Source organism: Mercenaria mercenaria, chromosome 8, assembly GCF_021730395.1.
Source record: "Mercenaria mercenaria strain notata chromosome 8, MADL_Memer_1, whole genome shotgun sequence".
Classification (NCBI taxonomy): domain Eukaryota; kingdom Metazoa; phylum Mollusca; class Bivalvia; order Venerida; family Veneridae; genus Mercenaria; species Mercenaria mercenaria.
Genome location: NC_069368.1, coordinates 17349167 through 17376114, shown reverse-complemented (window position 1 = coordinate 17376114; position 26948 = coordinate 17349167). Strand labels below are relative to the sequence as shown.

Genomic DNA, 26948 nt, shown 5'->3' with positions numbered 1-26948 from the left:
TTGGAACATGGTGGGGGTAAGAGTGAGGCTGAGTGTGCACCATAAACCAGTTTCAGTTCCCCAGAGGTGTTTTTTCCACTGACCGTTCCAAGGCGGTGCCCTACTGTGTTCCTTTATTTGTTCGTTTTGTCCTCGTGATTTTGCTTTGTATGCGGGTGTGTGCGTTGATAGTGTTCATATCTGCGTGCTGTGAGTTTTGGGGAGGCTGCGTTTTTTGGAACATGTCATTCCGTTTTTGATATTTGACCAATATGGTGTTTGTAATAACCTCTGAAATAGTAGTTGATAATTAAGTTAACGTACAACAATATAAATAAGGAATGTTGGTAACCTTGAACATATCCCCAGTGGTCTTATGGAACGCGTACAATCCATAATAAGTCATTTTGTGTTCACGGAATAATAGCAGGAACGGTTATCACCAAAAATTAACACGAGGAGCATTGGGAAATAAAATATGCAAATATCAATGAATTTTGCTGTTTACAATTTAGGCAATTACGTAACAGCAACAAGGCATCACTTTAGATTAGAATAAGGATGTAAGGGTACAAGTTGCTGCAGCTCACACGTATTTATATCATAAAAGAACAACGTTTGGACAAAGCAAATACAGTGTTGTAGTCCAACACATTTGATAAAATGACAAATATCCCAAACCTTTGGTACCACTGTTTTCATTCCATTTACAAGCCATGATGCTTCTTTTCTAATTTTTAAGGGCCTCCGTGATCGCTACTTCAAATCACTTCCCCCCTCACCGATGTGGGTTCGAGCCTCACTCGGGGCGTTGAATGCTTCATGTGAGGAAGCCATCTAGCTGGTTCACAGAAGGTCGGAGGATCTTACACAGGTTGCCGCTCATGATGAAATAATGCACGAAGGAGCCCCTGGGGACTTTCTCCACCATCGAAGCTTGAAAGTCGCCATATGAACTATAATTGTGTCGGTGCGACGTGACCTTCACCCCCCCCCCCCCCCCCCCCAAAAAAAAAAATCTTATTTCTGATATTTAACTTATGTTCTGTGGTTTCACTCTTTATTCTTCCCCAGTATTCCTGTGGGAAACGCTATTTCTGCAGCAACTCACTGGAATGCTAATTCTATTATAATAATGCATTAAATATGCAAACTGGAAGTTGTAAAGCATGTAATGTAAAGCGTAATAAGCATTTCCTTACAATTCGTCAAACGTTCTTCATGATTGTATGTTCCGAATACTCTATCACCATAATAAACATGCCAGTATTTCAATTGTTCAAGGTTTAATTTATAATGTGTTACTGAGAAATTGTTTTCGCAGCTATGCTAAAACACATATCAGTTATCGTGGTGTGCCTTAATTTATAATGCTGGGCCCCGTGTGCTATATTTCAAATGAAACATTTTCTCAGAAGCGGGAAGTGTACATTTCAGAACTTTTCATTAGCAGAAGACATCTAGTTCCTTGAATGAGCCTGCTGATAGTTTGTTTTCTGACACTCAATGCTGATAGGATAATCTTATATATGTGACATACAAGTGCCATAAAGCGGCCGTTAAAAAGTAGGTAGTTTAACACAGTTTGTTCTTATAATTGGTAATTTGATACCACGGAATCCATTCAATTAATTTATTTAACATAGCTCTGTAATACTAGTATATGGCAATGTATTTGGACGGGTACCCATCTGAAAAACTTATTGAAGGAGCCGATAGGCGCAAATACTCTTTTTACTAAACGCTTATTTTTCTAAGTAAAAAGGAAAGCAATTAGAAGGACACCAGACTATGGCCGCTAACCATTTTCAGAAGATATTGCCGTCGACAAAGTTCTTCCCGTTTAGCAAAGATATATAACATTAACGAAGGAATCAGACATCTATGGCATCAGATCTACGCCGCATTGGAGCGTATACACAGCATAATCTAAGACATATTTAACACTTAACGAGCCGTCAATAATCAAGTGGCAGTGGAGAATGCTCAAATTACCAGTATGTAAATATCATGAGTGTGTTTATGACCTCGGTATTTAGGCAAGTAAGCTGACGTCAATCATCGCTAACAGAGAAGTTAGGGAACTGAAAGACAATTTAGAACAGAGCTCTGTTTGGTATTATTACTGAAATAAACAGGAGAAACAGCATTCAATATAGATTTACGAATGGTTTTTGCATGCCAGACAGGATTTTACCGCGTTTTGCCAGTGCTGGAAAAACTCGTCTTACATACATTGCACCCGTGTGTATGATGACTGTAGTGCTGTAATTTATCAATGAATACATAAGTTCATATGCTATTGTAATAAAATAGTGCTTAAAAGAACAGTATCTTTTTTCTTTCAATAATTTGAAAATACGGTCTGCAAGAAAAAAATATCACTAGCTGAATGTGTAGACGGAAATACCTGGCTCTCAAGTGATTTTTTTTTGCGGTATACTATCACAGCCTCGTGTCGGCCTTAATGCTTTACTCGAGCTACACATTGCCATCCATAACTTCAACTAGTGAAAGATTCTTATAGTACTGATAAACACGCTTCATAATCCTCCTAACTGTTGCTGCAACGATTTTGTACAAACATCAATAACTAACTAGCTGCTTTACTAAGGATATACACTTTCTATGCTTGCTTGGCGGTATAAACATAATAAACTGACGATCGTATTAAACCTTTTGACAGTTTTATACTCACATAAATCACCTGTACAGAAGTGCATACTAAAAACAAAATTATCCAGATAGATCACGGATGCCATCCGTCACAAACGTATCATTCTGAACATCTGAACACCAGGAAGAAACAGCCGACAGCTATTTTCGTTTAAGCACTTTGCAATATATGCCACAACAGTTGAACGTAACCATATGATTCACATTGCCTTTCAAAACGTAAACCATAACTTTATTGTATTATTTGCTATTTGTTAATTTCATCTCAACGTAAAATATATAAGCTGTGTTGCATACAAACATACAAACGAATGAAGTGGAACAGTATGAGAATGGGAAGGAGTAATCGTATTGTCACTTTCGCAGTTATTCTCTTACTCTGTTGTCTAACTGCATTTTCATTCCGAGAAGTTGTAACAGAAGAATCGCAGTCAAACATCAAATCGAGTCTGCAATTTTCACTGTTTGCCTTGTCCTCGGTGATTCCGAGGGATCTACTCTCCAGATTATATTATATAAAAAACGTGCATTAATTTACTGTATATAAGAAATTATCATTACGAATAGTTTTGTGAAGATGCCTTATAGTGATAATTACAGTTTCAAGACACTGCGGTAAGTACTTCTAATTAGGACAGTATAAACTGATGAGATGTAAAAACAAACATGGTTCTTATCATCTGAATTAGAAGGAAAATTTGAGGAACAAGAGCTGTCTCCATAGGATGACACATGCCCCCGATGGCACTTTGAATGAATAGTTATGGCCGATGTTAGAGTTTAGGACCTTTGACCTACGGACCTGGGCCTTGCGCGCGACACGTCGTCTTACTGTGCCACACATTCATGCGTAGTTATTTTAAAATCCATGCATGAATGACAAAGATATGGACCGGACACGCCCATCAGTGCACTATCATGAAATATGACCTTTAACGTCTAAGTGTGACCTTGACCTTTGAGCTACAGACCTGGGTCTTGCGCGCGACACGTCGTCTTACTGTGCCACACATTTATGCGTAGTTACTTGAAAATCCATCCATGGATGACAAAGATATGGACCGGACACGCCCATCAATGCACTATCATGAAAAATGACCTTTAACGTCTAAGAGTGACCTTGACCTTTGAGTTACGGACCTGGGTCTTGCGCGCGACACGTCGTCTTACTGTGGTACACATTCATGCCAAGTTATTTGAAAATCCATCCTTGGATGACAAAGATATGGACCGGGCACGCCCATCAATGCACTATCATGAAAAATGACCTTTAACGTCTAAGTGTGACCTCGACCTTTGAGCTACGGACCTGGGTCTTGCGCGCGACACGTCGTCTTACTGTGGTACTTATTCATGCCAAGTTATTTGAAAATCCATCCATGGATGACAAAGATATGGACCGGACACGAAAATTGCGGACAGACTGACAGACCGACAGACGGACAGACGGTTCAAAAACTATATGCCTCCCTTCGGGGGCATAAAAAGTCATAGACGTCTGAAAGATTCATGGCGGATTACGTATTTAAAAATTAGGTATGTGAACTGCATGTACCTCATATTATTCATATATACATGCTTCAGAATCAAATGTTCTGAGGAAACCTAATCTTTTTTATTTATAGCGGAATATCTTATATCCTGCCGGACACTGCGTCAGATAAAGTGAAAACTCTATATCTCTAAAGCTCGCGTACTTTTCTACTTTTGGCATTTCTATCACAAGATAAGCCACCGTAGTGGTATAATTCTTGTTAAATGTGTGGGTGCAACGGCAGAAACATTAGTAATTGGTGACAGCTTTGCTCTCCAAGGAGCTAAGATAAATGTTGAATGACTACTTTAAATAAACATTTGACATAATAATGTTGGCCTACTATATACGTGCACGTGTGATTCTAGACGATTTACGATGAAATTGTATGAATATAATTATTGCATTCTAATTATCTAGCTTTACATCTAGCTTCAGAATTCGTAGCTTCTTATCACTGACAACTGAATTTATAAAAAAGTTACTTCTATTGAAGATGCCACGGACATTTCTCCACAGCTAATTTTCAATTATATGTTAAGTGTGACACTATCGCTCATCTTCAAAACTATATTGCATTCTGTCGTGCATTTTCACTAAGGTTTATATATAATTAATTTCTCCGGTTTGGTTGTGCACTCCACCCAATCTGTGTACTCTACCTATGCTGTGCACTCTATCAGGAAGTTACATGGAACATAAGAATAATTTGGTAGTTGCGCCAAATGCACTTGTATATAATATTCCACTGCGAGTATTTGGCGGATGTTTAAAGCCACTGTGGTGCATTGCAGTGTTTTCCGAATTAATTGAGTTTATACGTAGTATTACATCTGTTTATACTGGAAATCTGTCCATACAAGCGTTCATTCATATTAATTTCTGAAGAAAATAGACTGATTTGTACAAATCAAAAGCGATAAATCATGTAACTGTTCCATAATTTGCTTGCAATATAAATATTTTGAAAGCTAACAGCTGTTTTATTTCAGATAATTGATGCCTACTCTACAACTCAAAGGAGATGTTTACGTAGAGACTATAGAAGCACTGTCTGTGGATAATACCGTATTTGTTATGCAACGTGAACACAGGGTATGATGACTTTACACAATAACAAGGGATAAATTGAAAATTCGCATGTGGAATTTGATTTTCGGTGATAAAATACTGTTTATTTCTTGTCCGAAAGTCTTCAACTTTGCTATAAGTAAAGCATTTTCGCTATGTAACAACAACATATCAAGGGATGAATGCGTAGTTTAAATGTTTCTTTATTTATATGACGTTCGGCCTCATTACCTCTAATTTATGAGGAGAAACGAACATTTAAATATGACACTGCATTATAGAATGAAATAATTACATTCTAAGAATATCTCTTGATATAACCGGTACTGCGTAATGCAAGCCGATGACATCAAATTCTTTGTCTAATATGCACATGACGCAAATATCTCAAAAACTGTCGAAGTATAAGTAATACGCAATGTATATAGTCTCATTTTTCGAAACATTCATAGTGATAATTATATTAACGCAATTTTCCGTAATAAAGGGCGCATCAAAATGAAGTTTTAGCTGTTACAGTTACATGTGTGTATTTCTTAACTGAAGCTATTTTTTCTGGAATGGATCTTTTCTTGCATGTTTTCAAGGACAAATGATGCTAATTATTATCTTAGGTAGAGCGGTGATGCCAAGTCGTCTAAACAGCTAGTCTTTTTTTTTCATATTGATAGAGCACGCACATTACCTTTATAAATAAGCTTATTCAAATGAAAACAACCATCGTTTACAATAAAATCTTGCATTATCTAATGATTTCCTTATTTTTTTACAAAAACACACAGTGCTAATACAATTGTTGTTAATAAAAGTGGTAAGTAAAAATGGTACATGCGATTTTGCAAAAAAAAAGGGGGCTACTAGTAGCGCTACTGTGGTCCTCTTAATTAAAACTGATTTTTAATGTAGTGCAGGTAAAATTGCTTAAATCATTTGAACAGTTTAGTTTACATACGACATGTAGTAACAATCTCATTATCTAAATATCCAAGATTCACAACTGTTTTTTTTTTTATTTTGTTCTCATTTTATTTGTTTATCTTTGTCGTTTTTTTAAATGAATTTTAAAAGAATATCTACATGAAGCAAACAATTAAAGAACGGTATCAATACGCAGCTACAAAAATTTGTAGCATACACAAGATCATCTATTTCTTCTTGTTTGTTTCTCCCTTGATTTTTATATCAATCAATAAAGTGTTCTTAAACACAGTCAAACATTTATTCCAGAGAGCTCTAATTCAAATAGCAGCATTTATAAAATGCTGATAAAACTAATAATTGTTGAGCAATTAATCAAAAAGGAATATTGAACTCAGTCGATTTCAAATTTATCAAATTACAGTACACTAGGATGAAATTGAAAAGTGTTTTTGTAAAATCATGAATACTGATTTTTACTGAGAAGAACAGTTTATAAGCGATAAGGCGAAATACCAGTAATTTGGCCACGAATATGCTTTCAAAAACGTCCGTAATGAATAAGTCCGAATTTGTTTTTCTATTTTAATGCATTTTACGGGAAAGTCAGGGTATTAGGGAGCGGGGTCATGAGGTCATTATTTAATACTTTTCACGGTTTCCGAGTTGTTTTATCCGGAACGAAATTAGGGCGTTTACTCTGCGGATCAGTTTCAGAAATGCGACAATATAAAAATACTGGAAAAGCCTTAGCTTGCATTTTACTTTAGTACAATTCTTTTTTTTCGCGGCATATGTACCAATGACCTTAGGAAAAAAGTATTTGACTAAGTGAAAATATAGAGAGTAAAGAAGAAGTAATCGACTTACTTTTACATGGCAAAAAGAACACATTCTTTGACAGGGATCTGGCCATAACTATGTAAAACATGACTCACCGGTTTTGTATCCAATTGTGATGACGTACAATGAGATGATCAGCCTCGGAATGATGTACACTGACAAACAGTCTGGTAGTATCGTCGCTTCATTCAAAGTTTTTATAATCCTCATACTTGACCTTGAGACGGGTTGTAAAATGTCTATCTGATTGTTCTACAGTAATCATTATCAAAATTCTCCCTGTTTTACTTGTTAACTATTAGGTATTTTTCTCATCGAAATCTAATATCGACACAAATTTTATCAACAAATTTAAAATATATATCCAAAACACTATTTCAGAAATGCAGTTTCAAATTCCTTATTTAAACGTAGGACCTTCTTCGGCAGAGAAATTCCTGATAGCTTCTAAGTACACACAATGTACAGGAACGAGATCACATTCCCTTGAAGTGTGTCAGTTCTTTCTTCGAATACCTTTGACATAGTTGTCATTGTAGAACGGCATGGGCAGGTGATACCAAATAGAAATCTGAACTCTTCTGACCAGGAACAGCGACAGGCAAGCACTAGCCTTGTATCTCGGCGGTCTGAAATGCAAGAAAATTGCACTTTTATTTATAACATAAATTGCGAAAAAATTAAACCGCTAATTTCAAACAGATTCGCGGAGTACTCGTAGTTCAAGGAAACTCGCGTTTTAACGTAGAGCAGACAACGTTATCAAGAATGATCTAAACTGTTACAAAACACCAATGTTGGAAAGATGTTCAGTAGGCGTTTATGCACTAAAACCTGATAACATGATATCTTATGAAACAGATAAATGTACCAAGTTTAAACATGGCGGCATTTCTCACAAACGTTTGAAATACATATACAAAATCAACAAATATTAAGAGCAATTGATGACACTTTAGTTACAGATTTAATACATAGTTTCCCTGTTTCGCATTATTTTTTGTCAATCAATTCAATAGTAACTTTTCTTTTCACAGGATCAATTCAACTGCCTGCAATATGATAAAATAATTAAAATAAATCGAGGACACAATCGAATAATTACATTGAAATATGCCCTGCCCCATGCTGAATGGCAGCAATTTTCTACTTACTTACTACTGATTGAATGTCTTTACTTTATATATTTTGTGAAGTGATTTTGTCGTCAAGACTAACTTATTTCGTTTAGAACATTTCGATATCATATTTACAATTTTGATTGTCGGCACTTTTAAGTCTGTTTATTATTTCTAGTTCACCTGAAATCATTTATTGATGAAAATATATGTAACGGCGTCAATGCAGCTGTACATGTATTTTGTAGATATGTAAAAAATAATTAATACAATAATTATGACAACCTTATTTTTTGTAAGTCGTTTTCAACCGTTGAATCCGTCCATTTCGCGCATCATACTTTGATGACCTGACTTAATGAGGGGCTTACAAATCTTACAAAATTATTTTAGCTAATATCTTGATTCCATCGGCTACACATAAGACACTCTTTCTCATATTTGAGATCTGTTGTACAGAGTTGTCGGGTCTAAACTCAAGATGATATTTGAATATTTTGGTATTCTAGATGTTTTCTGTACATCTACCACACTATATTCTTGATCATTTTCATTTGGATCTATAAGATTGTGTTCTATCTATGATTTGTTACTTCGTCCATAGTACTCTGCCATTTTGTTATATATGTGTTACCATACAGAAAACAAAGCAAAACCAAAAATCATCGACCAATACGTGGCAAGTCCCATAATTAAAAGTGAGAAACCATGTCGTCACCAATATCTGTAGTAAACGAATGAAGTATGTTTATTCATCAGATCAGCATTTGTATTTTTTTCAGAAAATATGGACATGTAAATTCTAGAAGAAAACTAATAAAGTATGTTTTTTTCCCAGAAGGACGTCTATCAAATACTTTTACCATCTTCATCGATATGGTTTGAGTGTAGAAGTTTTCATAAAATCTATGCATCCAGCTTGCTTTCGGAAGGCCGTTGGTTCTACCAATGGACATTTCTTTAATAGCCTGTAGTCATCCTCTTCCATTAACACTTATCATGCTGGACACGACTGGTTCTGCCTTTGCGACCAGTGCCTGCCCATCCGTGCAGTCTGATCATGATCTACACTATTCGCTATTCCGTCAGTATTTTTTTGATATGCACACCTTTTAACAGTTAATAGTACTGTCCAAATTGAAAGATGGACAAGTTTGTTAAAGACATTTAGCAGGGTAAGGGTTAACAGCTGCAAAAGTCTCCATATGAGCTAAATTGTGTCAGTGTGATTCTAAACCCAAAAAATGTCAAACCGTTCTCGACATTCTAGTACACTTTTTGTAAATGAGCTGCACCATGAGAAAACCAACATAGTGGCTTTGCGACCAGCATGGATCCAGACCAGCGCCGGATCCATGCTGTTCGCTTTCAAAGCCTATTGTAATTAGAGAAACCGTTAGCGAACAGCATGGATCCTGACCAGACTGCGCGGATGCGCAGGCTGGTCTGGATCCATGCTGGTCGCAAAGCCACTATGTTGGTTTTCTCATGGCGCGGCTCAAATGTTGGTCCCCATTATCCTTAAGACCGTTCAACATTTATATATGTTCTGTTACATATTAAGGCAGACTTGCATCTATGATTAACTTAAAAGTCATAGCTTAACTTCATTCTTTTGGAAAACCTGAATTCATCATACGTGAATATAAAACATGCCTTGAAAAATAGCAACACTCCAGTTAATTGATGTAACGATGACGTAACTATCTTTGTAAAAGATTTATTTTATAAAACAATATAGGCATGCGATGTTATTCCCGATAATGATATAATTTCAGTTCTCTTTAATCATGGAACCAAACAGGCGGACCAACAAAATGTGTTTATATGATAGAAAACTATGCCGATTAACTTACAACTGCAGAAATGTTCATTGGAATAAACATTGTTGAATAATCTCTGAATGTAAAACTATTCCACCATTGTAAAATGGCTTGAGATGAATATTTTTAACTACCCCCCCCCCCCCCCCCCAAAAAAAAAACAACAAAAAAACATGTTAATATCCTAAAACTTTAAAATGCAGGGTTTTATGAAATCGTAGATGAAAAGGTAGATCAAATCATGCAGAAGTACCTTAATAGAGAAATTTTCACCACTATCAAAATTTCAAATACAATCAATAAAGCAAATACATGTATTTTAAAGTAGCTCTTATATGAATAGTTTAATTTTGAAATCTCTAAATGCATTTACAGGGTTTAAAAATGTATCACAACTCTGATAAAAAGTTGAATAAAAGAGTGTCAACCCTTCAATAATGAAATACGTTAAACAGGTGTTTGATTAACTTATTCCCTGTTACTGTTCAAATACTTGTAAAATTAGAGAGAAATTAATTTCATATTTCAAAAGACAGGTCACACGTCGGATTAAGTATTAAGGCCCTTAAGAACTGACATTAGCAAATAATGAATCTTTCTTGTAATCGATGTCAAAAACTAATTTCACATTACTTTATTGAACACAAAACGTGTAGGCACTTGATATGATGAATTGATAGTCTACGAATTCTTTCCAGATGCAGACTACAGATTTTCTGTGATCGTGTTTCTGATATTCAGGTTATAGAAAACCTTGTTCGCCTGTTTCTTGCATTGATAAAGCAGCTTTCTCTCTGTGATCATGTTATAATAGAAAAAAAGATGCAAACAAACTCAGTGACGATAATTGTCTGCGTATGTTACAATACACTGTAAGACGAACAGTACTTTAATTGACAACACCAAATTAAGTCGTATTTGATAAAAAGAACAACTGTTGATTGAGAAATGTTCATTAACAGGTTGATTTAGCATTCGATGTTCCGTATTTAGATTTGACGCAAATATGTTACAGCAAAAAAAAAAACAAAAAAAAAAAAAGAAAACAAACAAACAAAACACACACACCTACACATTTATCTACTATCAAAGAATATGAACGGCAGTGCAGAATAAAGAAAAATGACAAAAAATAAATTTACTCTAGAACTTCTCTCTGACATTTTGGAGTCAATTTGTAAATTAAAACAATTCAGAAACGTACAGAAAATTTGAGAGATATCGTAATACACTGAAATTTCAGGAATGGAAAAGGAATACCGAACAAACCGAAATCCATGTCTGATAAATTAAATAAATGAGCCGCACCATGAGAAAACCAACATAGTGGGTTTGCGACCAGCCTGGATCCAGACCAGCCTGCGCATCCGCGCAGTCTGGCCAGGATCCATGCTGTTCGCTAATAGTTTATCTAATTGCAATAGGCTTTGAAAGCGAACAGCATGGATCCTGACCAGACTGCGCGGATGCGCAAGCTGTTCTGGATCCTTGCTGGTCGCAAACCCACTATGTTGGTTTTCTCATGGCACGGCTCAAATAGTTTCAGTGAGTCATACATGGCTGTATCTGAGGCATGGAATTATGTCACTGACAATGCACAAATATTTAAAATCATAGAACTCAAACCACGAATGTGAAGGACAACCGCTTGGACAACAGATACATGTCAATTGTGTTGCTACGGTACAGGAATAATATACGCATTCAACAGGCAGTATCCACAATGTTGGAAGGAAATAACATATTTTACTCAGGACGGACTACTTCTTATAGCCGAGTTCTATGTTAGCCGAATTCTATGTTAGCCGAGTTCTATGTTAGCCGCATTCTATGTTACGCAACTCGGAGGAAAACCACGATTTAACGCTGATATTGAACTATTCTAGCAGACATCTGACAATCAACATGAAATAAATGCTAGCAGTAAAAACAAATAAATGGAGTAACAAAACAATACAAGTGAATCAAACATCAAAAAAAGAAGAAACATTATCTGGGTTAAGTTAAATTAAAATACACTGAGGAATATGTTTTATACACCATCTGCCGAAGTGTTCATATATCACAATAAAGCTGTCTTAAATTATTGATGTCAGTATCAACTTCAAATAAAACAACACACCTATATCCTAAATTGTTTATTTTTCTTGCGAAATCAAAGGTCATTTAATTACACCACTATCAATTAATTCGGCTTAAGTCATTAGATATCAAAGATATAATTTCGTGATATCCCGCGATCACTGGAACCACAACTTAGAACATAATTATGTACAGTGTCACGCACAAATATATGGATTAGTTTCACAGTGTGTTCTTTGATTACTTCTAGAAATAGCATTTCATTGCCAGACTCTTATTTATTTTGATTACACTGGTTTCTTGCAAAATTGCTAAAGGCTACAAAAAAAGATCAGGCGATGTGCATGCCGTGTCCGCTAAGCAATTTATAATGAATTCTATCATCACAGTAGATAAACAACTATCCCGCGGGTCAGCTGTGATTCGACGCCGCCCTGAAGGCGGTGTCGAGTATATGGGATACACTTTTATTTCGGACCCTGTAAAGATGGTAATGAATAGTTTCGGAGTGATAATTAAACTGAGCACAGTGAATAGTTTGTAAAAGGATCAACGATATTGCACAATACATTTTAGTGAATAAACAAAAAATGGCAAAAAGAAAACATAAAAAATGTATGTAATGCAACTTATGTGATTTAAAACAATGCTATCTGTCTTTCCTCTCCTTATTTGTAGAGCAGAACATATTTTTTTTTATTTACAATTTCGTCAAAAATGTTGATCCGATTTATTGATAAGGGAGGTTACTCTGTAAGTCAAGTTTTCTATTTCTATTCTTAGCATGACCTACTTACCTATCTCATTTTCTATAAATAGAACACATCGCAGATATACCATACTGTAACGCGTGAATCGCCTGTACAAGGGAGCGTTCGTGCATTTTACAAATTCGAAGAGAATATTAAAAATAAAAAATTATGGAAAATTACAATTTACCTGCATAAAAATTCCTTGGAAAAAAAACGTATTTACAAAGTAAATAAAGAAATAAAGGAATCAATAAGCATAGATATGTTGAAATGAACGAAGGAAGTGCCGCTGTTAACTTATTTTTAACCTTTTTGTCTTATTTTCTTTGTTGATAGGTACAGTGATGTAATTTCAGAATGCGCACACTTTTGCAAATTCCTATTTCTATTTGTTTGTTTTTTTTTTGTTTTTTTTTTTCTTTTTTCTTTCTTTTTCTTTTTTTGCTATGTGTCATATAGATCTATTCATTGTTAACAGATATACACTGTCAACTAAGGTGTGCAATAGGCTAAAGAGCATTTGGCTGAATTTGTCAGTGACAAGTTAATACTTCTTTAAATGTGGTTAGATCGAAATATCAAAAGCCATGGGACCATAACTTATCAAAGCATCAGTGACTTTAAAATAGAATTCCTTGTTGAATTTATCTGTTCATTGATCTTACATGACTAGTCAGTTGCTCTGGTTTTACTATATCTTCTTTTTTTTTCTTTTTCGTTTTTTAAATTTAATAGATAGTTTTTGTATTTGTCCATTCCTGACAAAAGAAAAAGAAAAAAAAAAACATTTTCTGAATCATTGAAATATTTTCTACACTTTGGCAGTGTGTTATTATGCTTGCTAAATTTCTTGTAATATAAGATTTGAACTAGACACTGACATACTCCTAGTAACCTTACAGTTCAACGAGGACTTCAAGTTTATCGTTCGTCCGAAAAAAAAATGAATTCTATGATATTCAAAAGTATATAAGAAAGATTCATGCTTTGTGAATAGGGGCAATATAGAGATTATTTATGTTATATCATTCTTTTCTTGGACAAAATGTTTGGTTGTTTTTGGCAAGGGAAACATGTTTTATGTGCTAATGTTGATAACTTGTAGCCAGTCAGACTAATAAAGTAATGATTAGGTGATTTCTCATATTGCAATAAATGTACTTCAGACACAACACTTGGTGGCGTCTTTGATGCTTGCATCAATGAATTTCCTTGTACATGTATAAAATTTACTATTATGCTTTTAAGCAAACATTTAATCTATGAAATTAAGTTTCGCTGAACAGTACAATATAAATGTTGCATATTTAGATCATCATTGTTCGCAGGCAACATAATGTGCAGGAATTACCGTATGTTCAGAAGATATAGATTATGTGTAAAAATATAAGTTTGTCGAGAATATGTATTATCAATTGATGTATACATATTAATGAATCATAATGAATCACTGATAAATTCTCATTGAGTACATGTATATATACATCTATGAATGAATATTAATCGAATGCACACGATTGATTATTGTTTCGAATACAAATTCTTTCAAATAACCGAAATGTTTGAAAAGTGTGTATTACAAAATAATTACGGCCATACGTGTAAGTTACATGAAATAGTTTACATTTTCCAAGAAAATCTGATACCTGCATTTATCGTCTGAAACTGACTGAATCAACTGTTTCGTATAAAAAATCCTCAACATTCCATTTATTGAAAGAAAACAGGCATGCTTATCAATCAAAAAACAATCGTATTTCATTTCATCCAGTTCTTTTGGTACGAAGCCAAACAAAACATCTAAAATAGTAAAGTGTTGGTTTTTGCACTTTTCTTGATGATGATAATGTTACGATACTGTCCATATGACTGATGTCATCAATTTCTTACAACCAGCCGTCGGTCGGATAATCAAAGAACCGATCAGTTTAGAACTTGCATTACGTAATAAAATTCAAACCGAAAACTCATATATAATCCATTTAATCACAGGATCTGAACGGAGTGGTTAAATGATACAGTATATAAACAGTGATTAGTTTTGTAATAATACCATTGTAAACAAATATCATATTTGATTTATAACAATGAGTGTGTACATATACTGGAAGTGCGTTTTAATACAATCATAATTATAGCGTACACCTAAATAATGAGACAGTAGATATTCGGTCGTAAAATGTTTTTTTTGTCTCTTTCGTTGGCTTTGGAGACGTTGTACGGCCAGTCTTCCTCATATCAAGAAATTATGAGCCCCCAAAGAGGTTTCGGACCAATAGTGGTGGTGAGCAATTAATCAGAAGTCACGGATTACAAATTAACACTTAAACAAACCATAATAATTCTAAGTACTAATAGTAATAATGATTCCAATATTTGTTAACAACAGATTCAATGTTACGTACCAGTGTTACAATGTACATTATGGAGTATAACGTACAAATGTAATTCCAGTGTATAAAGTGAATCAATGGAACTTTGAGTGGTATTTTGATGCAATTATGGAGAAACTTTAAACAAAAGCAACGTTTATGAAGCAGAGGGAATAAATGTTAACATATTCCGTAAAACATTATGCTTGTCTTGTGTTTGTATCATATCAATAAAATCTGTAAAAAACGAAAGTATTCGTAAATATGCTTACGTTCACAGATTTTATCTAATTGCACGCATTCGTACATATCTATAAAACTGATACCGAAGTACACCTATTGTGGCTGTTTAAAAATTCACAAATGAGAAATCATTGCAGAAAACATGTAGAACGTTTTGGAAGTTATTCATCAGAAGTAATAGGCCCCATTCCGCAGTTTTCGAGATAAATACGCTCTACAATATCATCACAGCTTCGTTGTCTTCTCTCTTTTGTATTTTAAATTGCATTATCGTGTTTTTCTTCCGTGCTTCAAATTGAATTGAATCTGTTTGTCAATAGAGTCGTAACTCGACAATTGTGCTCTGTATTAAACTTATTTACTAATCAAATACATCTTTAGTGTGGATGTGTGAGAAGCGCTTATTTTGTCAAACATTAAATGTTTAAGGATCTTTACATTATTTCAGATTTAATATATCGTTTGGAATTGTGTAAATATTCCCATGATGTATAAATAAAGATTTCTGACAGATAAATAGTAAATTATAACAATTATTTAATGGGTAAACTACATAGGACAATGAGAATAAAACTGAACTGTTGACTTTTACCAGTATGTTCTATACACTCGTAACAATGGTTTTCGTTTTACAACTTTTGATTCGAAAAACAAGTTCTTAATATGTATTCATGCTAAAACGCAAAATTTTATTGAGTTTAAGCTTTGGTGATCTGGCATAAATTGTTGTATGCGGAACATTCGGGGTGATAAAATATTTAGCATTTTAAATCGGGCTTGGTAGCGTAATATAATGTAATATCAGAGTGATACTTTGCTTGAATGAAAATGTATACGTTCGGCCTTACTTGTTTGTATTACACGAAGTATTCCCCCCCCCCACCCCCCATATCTAACATATTGATTTTATCATGAATGCATGCAAGTTATTTAATAATATACAATTATATAAATTGGGTAAACACATCTGAAACGAGGACAATGAAAGACAAGGACAAATAAAGCAGGCTCCTAAAGGCAGTACAAGTAATTTCTAATAACATCGAAACAGATGCATGATCATCTGACAGTGCAGATGTTATTAAAAGTACAGATGTTATTAAAAGTAACACCGGGTGTCAAGCACATTTAATCAGAAGAAAAAATACCATAATAATATCAAATCAAACCATAAAAGCTGTGCAAATTAAATGATCTTTGCCTGTTACGTGATAAAAAATGATATGATTTTCATTTTATTTTTTACTGGAAAATTGGTTATTTTAAGAACGCCACGAACAGCAAAATGATACAGATCTAAATCTAATAACAACCACAACTCTGACAGGATTTCACGCAAGTCTTCACAAAGTAGGTTGTACAGCGGTAGAATTTGCCATGATATCATAAATCTGATAGCTTTGCGGTTCCTATCGATAAGAAGATAAGGCTTACAGCAACTGTATCTTAAAATACGTTATCTTCTGTTTACATGTTGAAAACAGTTTACTTGGGTATAACGGTAATTTTTAGTTATACTTATTGTGATGAAAGTTTAAAGCTTAAACCACTCTTGGGTCCTGGAAAAACCATTACTGGCGTCACATGAGAAGGCGTGGTCGTGACCCAGTGGGGCTTGAACCCTCTGGTTGAGCGACGGCATCTTAAACCCCTAACTGCCATATAAAAGTCAGAAGATGGCGATGGGGAAGGTTTTTTTTATCACAAATAACTGGCAGGGTAGTACAAGTTGGGGCTTGAACTACTAGACCAGCGCTCTCCTTAACGTTAACGTTTGGGACAAAATGACTGCCAACATTGAGATTTCACATGTGACGAAAAATCCTTCTATAAAGTAATAAGCATTTGGTAAAATGATTTGATAAACTACTGATAGAAAATCAGCCGAATTGCTTGAGTATTTCATATCTTATTGTGAGAGATAGCTGATGGATAAGATGTGCAATATCGTAGAATCTCATTCTTTCTTGGAGTGTCGCGTATATCTCTGCTGTAGGGGAATAACTTAATGTTAATCAAGTACTAGACAGAAATTGCACTTGTGTTTTATTGCCCCAAGTATCACTCTCATGTTACTGAACTGTACTTCGAGAAAGAAAATCCGTACTAGACAGCCTGAGCAATGAAATTATAAAGCAATATAAAACTCAATAATTAGATATAAAAAAGTAACTTCTAAAGGCATAACTAGACAGGCTGCAAACAAAAACCAGCACCCCGTCCGTTTTTTTAAGGATTTAGTCTAGTATTTAAAATCATCTACTTTGAGCAATTTCTTGAACATCAATGAAGTTGTGATGTATAGACACCGTATGATGTTGCCTAGGGGACCTAATTATATATAAGGAATCCAAGTCCAGATTGTGGAAATTGACAATGGTACTATTTTGTATCAAATATTTTTCTTTAACATTTGTTAAATGTTACCCCGAAAATGACGTTTCTAAACATGAGGTATTAAATTCGTTAAGTGGTAATTCTTTGAGATACTCATTAACTCCTAAAATAAATTGGGTTGCTTTGAAAAATGGCTTCGCAAAAATTTAGTAAAACCATTGGAACATTCTATTAGCACGTCATAGGCTGGAATAATTTATCACTTAAGATAAATCAAAGTGTAACACGACCGTTTCTGGATTACAAATATAAAGTATTATTTTGTAGAAACACTGGAAGCGACAGTTATCTGAGGCGTATTACCATGATATTGTGCTTTAACTGTTTAAAGCAGATGAAATAAAAGAAAACATGCAATATCCAACAATAGATTTTGGAATTCCATTTCCACTGCACACTTTCATTTCTTCTTTTAATTACCATTACCTCCTATAAATCAGTTTATATAGGTTTACATTAGAGCCGCCTGAGATTGTTCTAATCCAAACAGTTCCATCGGAATATTATACCAGAAGAATTATTAAGTGTGTGGAAGCAAACTGGCTATCGTATTGTGAATGCCATAGCTATGAATGTATCTGAGTGTAAACATTGTACAGGGATGCATTAAGAAGTGGTTTACAACATTAGCTTCTATCTAAAATATTAAAATACATTTACATAAATATATTATGTAAGGCTATCATCTCAAATACTGAAAGACGATCAAATGATTAGCCTATCAGCCTTCTGTTTCATATATTGAAATACATTTACATGAATACAGAATGAAAAGATTTCTATCTCAAATACTACAATAAATGCACACGAATAATGTTGTGTTGTACTTTCTCCTCAAACCCTGAAATACATTTACAAGAATAAAAGATGTTAAGATTTCTATCTCAAATACTAAAATACATTCAAACAAATATAATGTACAAAGATTTCTATCTCAAATACCAAAATACATTCACACAGATTGTTAGTTTTCTGTCTCAAATACTGAAATACATTATGAATATAGTGCATTAGACCTTCATCTCAGAAACTAAAATACATTCACGTACACATGGTGTGTTAAGTTTTCTGTGAAAAAATGAAATATGTTCACACGCATATTGCGTGTTCGACTTTTACCTCAAATACTAAAAAATATTCACACGCATAGTTTTTATCTTAGATGATGTAGCTACATTCACGTACACAGGATGTTTTAGGATTCTGTCAAAGGACAATTGAAATACGCTCACTCGTTTACTGTGTTTTAGACTTTCATCTCAAATACTGATATAGATAGACGTATCATCTTCAATACTGGTCCAATAACACTGACACGCATACTAGTAGTGTGTTACACTACTGAATTATCCACGCGAATATAGTGTGCTAGGCTTATGTCTAAAACAATATCTCAAATACTGAACTACATTGGCATGGATATAGTGTGAATGCTTAATGCTTCTATCTCAAAAACTGGAAACAATTTAATCTCAAATACTGAAACATGTTTGTAATTAGATTTTTATCTCAAACGCTGAAATACTGATAAAACATTCACACGCACAGAGCGAGATAAAACTCTATCAAATAGTGAAATACATTCATATTAATTTTCAGACCCACTCTCATATATTGATATGTAAGACCGATTTAAACCAAATGTCTGTTCTTTTTGAACATAGTGCCCCACACTCGTTTCAACAGGTAACGATATATATCCGCTGCAACTGATTCAAAGTTGGCTCGTGTTTTTGCCTTGTCTTGTTTAATGTTCCATATATGTTACTCAATAAATATTATTGAGTTTAAGCAAAAGATTTTTTAGAAGAATTTTCTTTCGATCGAAAACATCACGGAAAATTCACTGGCAAAAATGACAAAAAGTTGAATTTGTTGAAATATTTCGTTCTATTCTCCATGAATAACTTTACAACAAATATTTGCCGACTAAGGTTTTTTACTCGTTCGCATTCAGATTACATTAAGGTGTTTTTCGCTTTGAACAAATTAAATCTGTCTGTGAAAAGTGTCACACTATTAGAAGTACGTTCTGTATAATTATTTTATTTCAAAAGCAAATAATATTCTTTGTATGAAAATTTTAAAAGCGCTTAACACATATTGAATTGAATATTTCAATTATAATTTTATAAATATTCCAGAATGTAAATATAAGGGATGACGTGGTGAATTAAATCCTTTATTTTGTTGACAAAACAGTATGAACACATGGTTGTTGCCTCTTGCCTCTATTCTTAATGTTATATTTGCATTCACGTTTTATTCTAATTGAAATTGTATAATAGTCTGAAGATTTGAGAACGTTTATAGTTGGATTTATAGGGATTTTAGTCATTCGTACATAATTTAAATAGTAGCCAAATGTAACCCATCAGTTTTCTTTTCGATTCATCATGTAGAGTTTTTTTCCAACTATTATGAATCTGTTCATTCGAGCGACAAAAATTGATAATCATTATCTGCAACAGTGTCTATATTTAGGTAATAAAAACCGAACTGGTAGCCGACTTTCACTTATTTTATGTAGTTATGAAAACGCTGCATAATCTGGCGACCACTTTCAAACTAAGCATGTTGGCACACAATCCACATTCGTACTGCTGCGTGTATTGAATAAGTAAGTTCGTTTTATTAACGTTAAGCATAGATTAGAAGAGTGTATCTTCCAATAGCTTTAAGGTTGTGATGAAATTCAATGTACCGTATGACTCTTCAGTTTTAAATAATTAAACTTCATATTGACACTTAATCAGTCAAACATTTATTCCAGGCTTTTCAGCTTTCATTTAAAGCCTGTTTGAGGTCTTTTGTTGCATTCCTTCAAATCATTACTACCAGTAGTAGTAGGCTTTTGCTCTTGATCCATACTGTTTCACCTTTATTCGTTTACACAGACTTTATTTTAACCTCGTATTTTCATTTTTTTCATTTGAAACTTACAGGGCGGAGTAACCAGTTTTCAACCAGTAAGAGACAAATAAACGATTTTATCATACATGTTTTTACATTACGTTTGTAAGTCTTCACATGGGCTTAAATGAGGTGATCTTACTTCTAGAAGAAATCCGTTATTTTCAAATACGACCATGTAGCACGAATCTAAACGTGGGTTTTGACATGACTGATAATAACAATTTTGAAACAAACGTACTACAATATGACAATATGATAATGCATTAAGGATGACTTAAAATGTTACGAGTTCAACACAGGTTTAAGTCCAGTATTACTTGGTATCAAATGCATATTCTCAGTTTTGTGTCAAACTATCGTTTGAACGAATTTGAGCTGATGTGAGTATAATAGATAAATAACTAAAAATAAAATAAAGTACAACAAAGATTCTAAAGAATTTTAAAATATGAAAATTGCTTAAATGCAACCCTCACAACCCTGTTGAATATATATAAATTGTATAGCGAAAAGAAAAAGAAAGCAAAGTGTCCATGCTAACATAGAACCTGATTAATAGTGATTTAAGATATAAAAACACTATGATAACACTATGATCTCCGTTAATTTCATGCATTTTCTATTTTGCTTCTTATTAACTCCTTTCATCATTTTTAACCGATTACATTTATTCAAACGATATCCATTTTTTGCTGACAGAAATCGAAATATGTAGTACACATCTTTTTTGTGAAAATTTCTAATTAATACCTAAGATTGCAACTAAAGAATCGTAGTATCATTTACACAGAAATTTTACTGAAATCAAAACTGTTTAGATATTTCTAAATCTGTTTCTTTACATTCAAGAATAAAGTAATTTTGATGCTAAAATAGTCATCTACAAATCTCGAAGTAGATTTAAGCGAACACACTGTTCGGTGACTCAAATTCTGTTTTTAATTTAAACATTAGACAATAACCAAGACACACTCTGTGAATCCCAGCAAGGTCCTGATCAGATTAATCATTGTTAATGAATTTCATTAATGTATCTTCTGCCGCATTAAGTACACTCATGGGTATGGGCACTGAGCACAGTTCAGCTTTAATTACTGTTCATGGACCTTTCTCTCGTTAAAACGAACTGTAAAATCTATTTTACACGGAATTAAATCAGGACTTTTTGTGTAAACGATACATTACGTGAGGTTCAAAACAGTTTTAAAATTGAATGATCGTATCTGGGAATGATCTGGCTCAGCTAGCACTGATGCAAAATGTTTATGTGTTATAAACAGATTAACAATTGTACCAAATGTACCTATTATGTTTTTTTGTTCAACATTATATTATTCAGACCTTTTTGTGTGTATATGTCTTAATATGAATTAACATAGACACTTTTTACATAAATACGTTAGCATATCTAATAATCTCATTTCCAGTAAGGAAGCAATATGTATGTGTTTGTTTGAAAATGTACGGACAGGTAATTAATGTTGTTTGCCAACATTCATGATAAACGGTCATTTTATTTTTAAGATCGATCTTCACATCTTTAACTATTCAAACATCAAAGACTGAATTAATTATTCAAAAATTACAAACTTCAAACAATCCTCACCGTTATAGTCATCTTTTCAGCAACTTTGATCAAATATGCATTTGCTGTGGGTCGGAAGCGTGTCCCAATATTTTTTCTATGCATAACATCTCGTTGCATGCCATAATACATTTTGATTAATATACTTACTGCACACAACATGCTTGATTCTTGCCCCTTAACGCATTAATTTACCAGCGGACCTTCGGCATATATATTCTAGGATTAAGAACAATTTGTAATAAAAATTTCAGATCTTGGCTGACTCTAAAACTGTTCTGTCCAATACTTTACAAGCAGTAAACAAAGTTATTGTACAAAACATGTGGGAAATAGCTTACATGGATAATATTATTTCACATCCAACAAAACAATCATTTTCAGCGTTACAATCCTTGAACAAGCGGTGCAAAAGTACTTTGCTTTGATATATGGAAAGTAAAGATTATCAAAACAAATCTACAATCTAAAACGTACAAGAACCAGACATCTATATAATATGCAGTCTCTTCCCCCTGATCGTCTTTTCAGCTTCTGCGAGGAGGCATTATTTGATATAGATCAGAAGACGGCCTCGCGTGTTTGTTTCTGCAATCAAACAGTTTGATTTACACAAAATTCCTATGCACGTGGTGATACATTCTGATTTATGGTTTCACTGTAGACGTCATGTCGGATTCTTCTTTCAATTATTACACATTATCACGCTACGTTGGATTAATTAACTAGAAAATCTGCTGCACCGAGCACATATTATAGAATCCATACTACTGTAATACACCATTTTAAATGTCAAACAGTGTAAATACTACAACTTTATACAATATTTTCAAGCAGTTTAAAATTTCAATTTAGAAATTTATGTACAGATATAATGATAAATAGCTTTTATATCGTACGCACTGATCAGGTTTTCGAAGTTTGTATCAATACCTTTTGCTAAGTTTAATCTTCTATTTATTTCTAGTACATATATGTTTAGTAATGGACGTCCCGTGTATGAACATTTTACCACAGAACCGGAGTAATTATGTTTCATGAGAAATCGTCTACAAAAATGTCTTAATTGTAACGATAACGAAAGTCTTAAATCAGCGAAAACAAGACAATATCTCCGCTACTAGGGACATGAAATGTCACTTGTTTGCCTTTGAGGACATTAATCTTACCACAGGAGTACACCACCTGCTAGACAGTAATTACAAACCAGTGTTTCCAATAATTATACAACAAGCGCATCTGTCCGCGAAAATGAATGGGCGTACTGTTGTGCAATCAGGGTAACATATAAATTAATCAACTACTGTCTTTGGAAATTGCAGCGGTGGTTTTAAATTTTGTCAGAATAACTCTTAGTTTGCAGAAAGCATACCGTTATAAAATGTCAAGACGATGGAGTCATCTCAATTAAATAATACTTGTAATTGTCTAGAACGCAAATTCTTATTCACATGACAATGCTATAACCTTACAATTTCCCTTTCTAAATTAAGTTTGTATAAACAATTCAATTTAAAGAAAACGAAAATAGTTTACAAAGGAGAAATACATCAGACGTCTTGAATTGAGAACACACTTAATTACATACTCATTTAAAAACTGCGTTAAGTTTCAATGGAACCTGAAACGTCAATATGTTTTCATATTCACGTTCAAATTTCGATCATATCGGGTGTATGACGTTATTTGTGACGTCAGTTTCATGTATGTCGTCGCGTTTAAAAGTTCTTTAATTACGACATTTCCATTTCGCTTAGGCAAGTAATATCATTTATATAACGATATTAAGTGTAGATGCTTATGTAATAAAAGATCGAGAAACATGCACTCGTCCTTTCGCGGAATAATATTGTGCTCCTTCAGTCGTTCCGCTGCAGAACTCGTACATATTTCACGATACAAATCTAATAGCCTATAAATTTTGTGTAACGTTTACATTAAGTATATAGCTGATAGAAATTAATGACTGGCTCCGCTAACCTTTATATTATTTGCGTCAAACTAACTGCTTCCATAGATCACGAATTGTAGAAACAATTAGAACAATAGAGGGTTGGAATGGTGATACATGTATAATACATGTTCATTCAATATTACTTATGATAGATTCAGTAAGACATAGTTACATTTTTCTATAAATATTTTAACTGCACAAATGATGTGATAGAACCTAAGCTATAAATGATAATTGTTTGAATTAGATCGCGGGGTCGTGAGTTCGATCCTCGGGCGAGGCGTGTTTTCTCCGTGACACTTTGATAAACGACATTGTGTCTGAAATCCTTCGTCCTCCACCTCTGATTTATGTGTGGAAGTTGGCAGTTACTTGCGGAGAACAGGTTTGTACTGGTACAGAATCAACGATCACTGCTGAGGTTAACTGCCTGTCGTTACAATGCGTTTTTGTTACGTCTTTGTTGATTTTTTGTTACATTTCTGTTACTAACACACAGTCATTCGAAGTTGCGATCTTCGAACGGAACGTGTTTTTATGATCCTTTATCTGACTTGTCATATAATTGTAATCAAATCGTTTGTTTTTAGTACATATAAACATAATCTTAATTTAAGATGTTATGTTGAGAAAATGTCATGATGATCATTCATCGTATAATAATTGGATACTTTATTAAGGAACTGCTGATAAAACAATCATTTTGTGCCAATGAAACAACGTTTCTCTATTTAAAAAAAAAAAACAACAAATACCGAGATCCATAGGCACACTCGATCATGCAGACATTTCACTAGATGCAGTCGAGTCAGTCGAGATAATGTGTCTTTCTTCGACAAATCGTTAAAAAATATTCAATTATTGTACACTCGAGTGAGTTGAGGTAATGTGTCTTTCTTCGACAAAACATTTAAAATACTCAGTAATTGTATAGTCTAGTGAGTTGAGATAATGTGTCTTTCTTCGACAAAAAATTTGAAAATACCTAAAAACTGCAAAAGATATGAAAAACAGTTTCCTAGTTAATCGCTTTTTAAATCTTAAAATAGGGTTTATTACTTATATATTGCTAAAGAGTTATTTCACAATAGGAGGGTGTCCCTGTATAATTTCCAAAACACAAGATGACTGGGGAACAATTGCTTCAAGCAGAAAGGCAAACATTCATTTTTTTTGCAGCAAGATTTGAACAAATCGTAAATATTTTATCACATTACACTGACATTATCATTATGTTATATTCTAGATTGCATTTTCATGTACTTCGTCCAACCAGACTATCAGCTGTGTCACAATTATACAAGTGATCTTTGTTATAGCATATTTGCAAAGTAAACAGTTCTTAAAGGAATATCTGAAAAGTGTTTATTTTGTTATTTTGTTTTATTCTTTCACCTCAACACATTTAATGTTTAAAGTATCTACAGCTATTTATACGTACAGTGAAGAATTAAAAATGATTTTAGATACAAAATGTAGTATGATATTTTACACTTTTATACTGACATCACATTATTACAATGGAGAAAAACAGGAAAATTGTCTTTAACCTGTACACTAAATACCATTTTATTTGCCTTAAAACTTAATAAATTTCTACCGCTGCAATTATGAAAATAGTGAATATTACCTATTCAGATGTGGGCAAAATGTTCAAATGTCACATTCTGTGTTCTGATATAAACACTGAAGTAATCTTTTCATGCCTTATTTGAGCATTTTCTACCGGTGGTGCTGAAGGGTTCAGGATATTCACTAGAAAACTGGTAACGTAACAGTACAATTGGCTGTTGAAATCACAAAAAGAAGTTAGGGTCAGTTTTTTGCTTGAAATACTTAAGTTAAAAGCTTCGTTTTCCTAAATATGCCAGTTTAAGGGTTACCGACACAGAAGAGAAGGCGACATTTGGGGAATATTGTTTAAGCTGAAGACGATCGTGATTGAAACAAGAATAAAGATGCTTAGACCGATCCCTGATTGTATTAAATAGTTCTGTATCACACAGATACCTTATGTGCGACGGCTTGTGGTTGGCACTCTACACAAAAATAGCAATCATTCCGATTAATAACGTGCTTTAGGGACTCTAAATGATGTTTCTCATCTTTTTTTTTTGAGGGGGCGGGGGGGGGGGGTGGGGGGTGCGGGGTTGGAGAATCATACATAAAATCGGCCTTGTGATAATCTCCTTAAAGACGGTATTTCACTCCAACCAACAAGACGTATACTTTTTGGTAAGAAATTTCACTCACTGTTGCCATGTTTTCTTTGGACTGATACGCAGCAAATGTAGAGGTGCTAGCAAAACCGAGGCAGCTATCAACTATTCGCCCCAGTTGCTTTTTAGATTATACACAACTTGCTATAAACGAATATATGTACATTTGTGCTAAAACCTGGGAGTAATCCTTAAGCTCGCACAATTTTTGAAAACTGTTTAATCAACTTCATCTAGATATCAAAATTTAGTGGAACCGAACTCACTATTACTTGTTTGGTTGTAAATTCATGTGTAATATAACCTACATATTGAAAGTAGATTTCTCCTTTAAGCGATTGATACAACTGTCAAACACACATTCTTATTCTTTGCATTACTTAGGACAGTGGAATCAATACACTGTCTGTGAAAACTAGTAATGAAGCGGAATATGGTATCCAGATTCACCACTGTTAATGAATAT

The 26948-nt window shown here is 33.8% G+C and overlaps 1 protein-coding gene across 3 annotated transcripts in view; it reads right to left on the bottom strand.

Moving 5' to 3' along the window:
• LOC123522964 (zwei Ig domain protein zig-8-like) overlaps positions 1 to 26948 on the bottom strand; it is a 181432-nt gene that overhangs the window by 87847 nt on the left and 66637 nt on the right. For all 3 annotated transcript variants that reach the window (XM_045300511.2, XM_045300510.2, XM_045300512.2), the window contains exon 2: positions 7117 to 7650. In XM_045300511.2, coding sequence (XP_045156446.1) covers positions 7117 to 7231 — 115 coding nt within the window. In that variant the 5' untranslated portion in view covers positions 7232 to 7650. The remainder of the gene's footprint in view (positions 1 to 7116; positions 7651 to 26948) is intronic.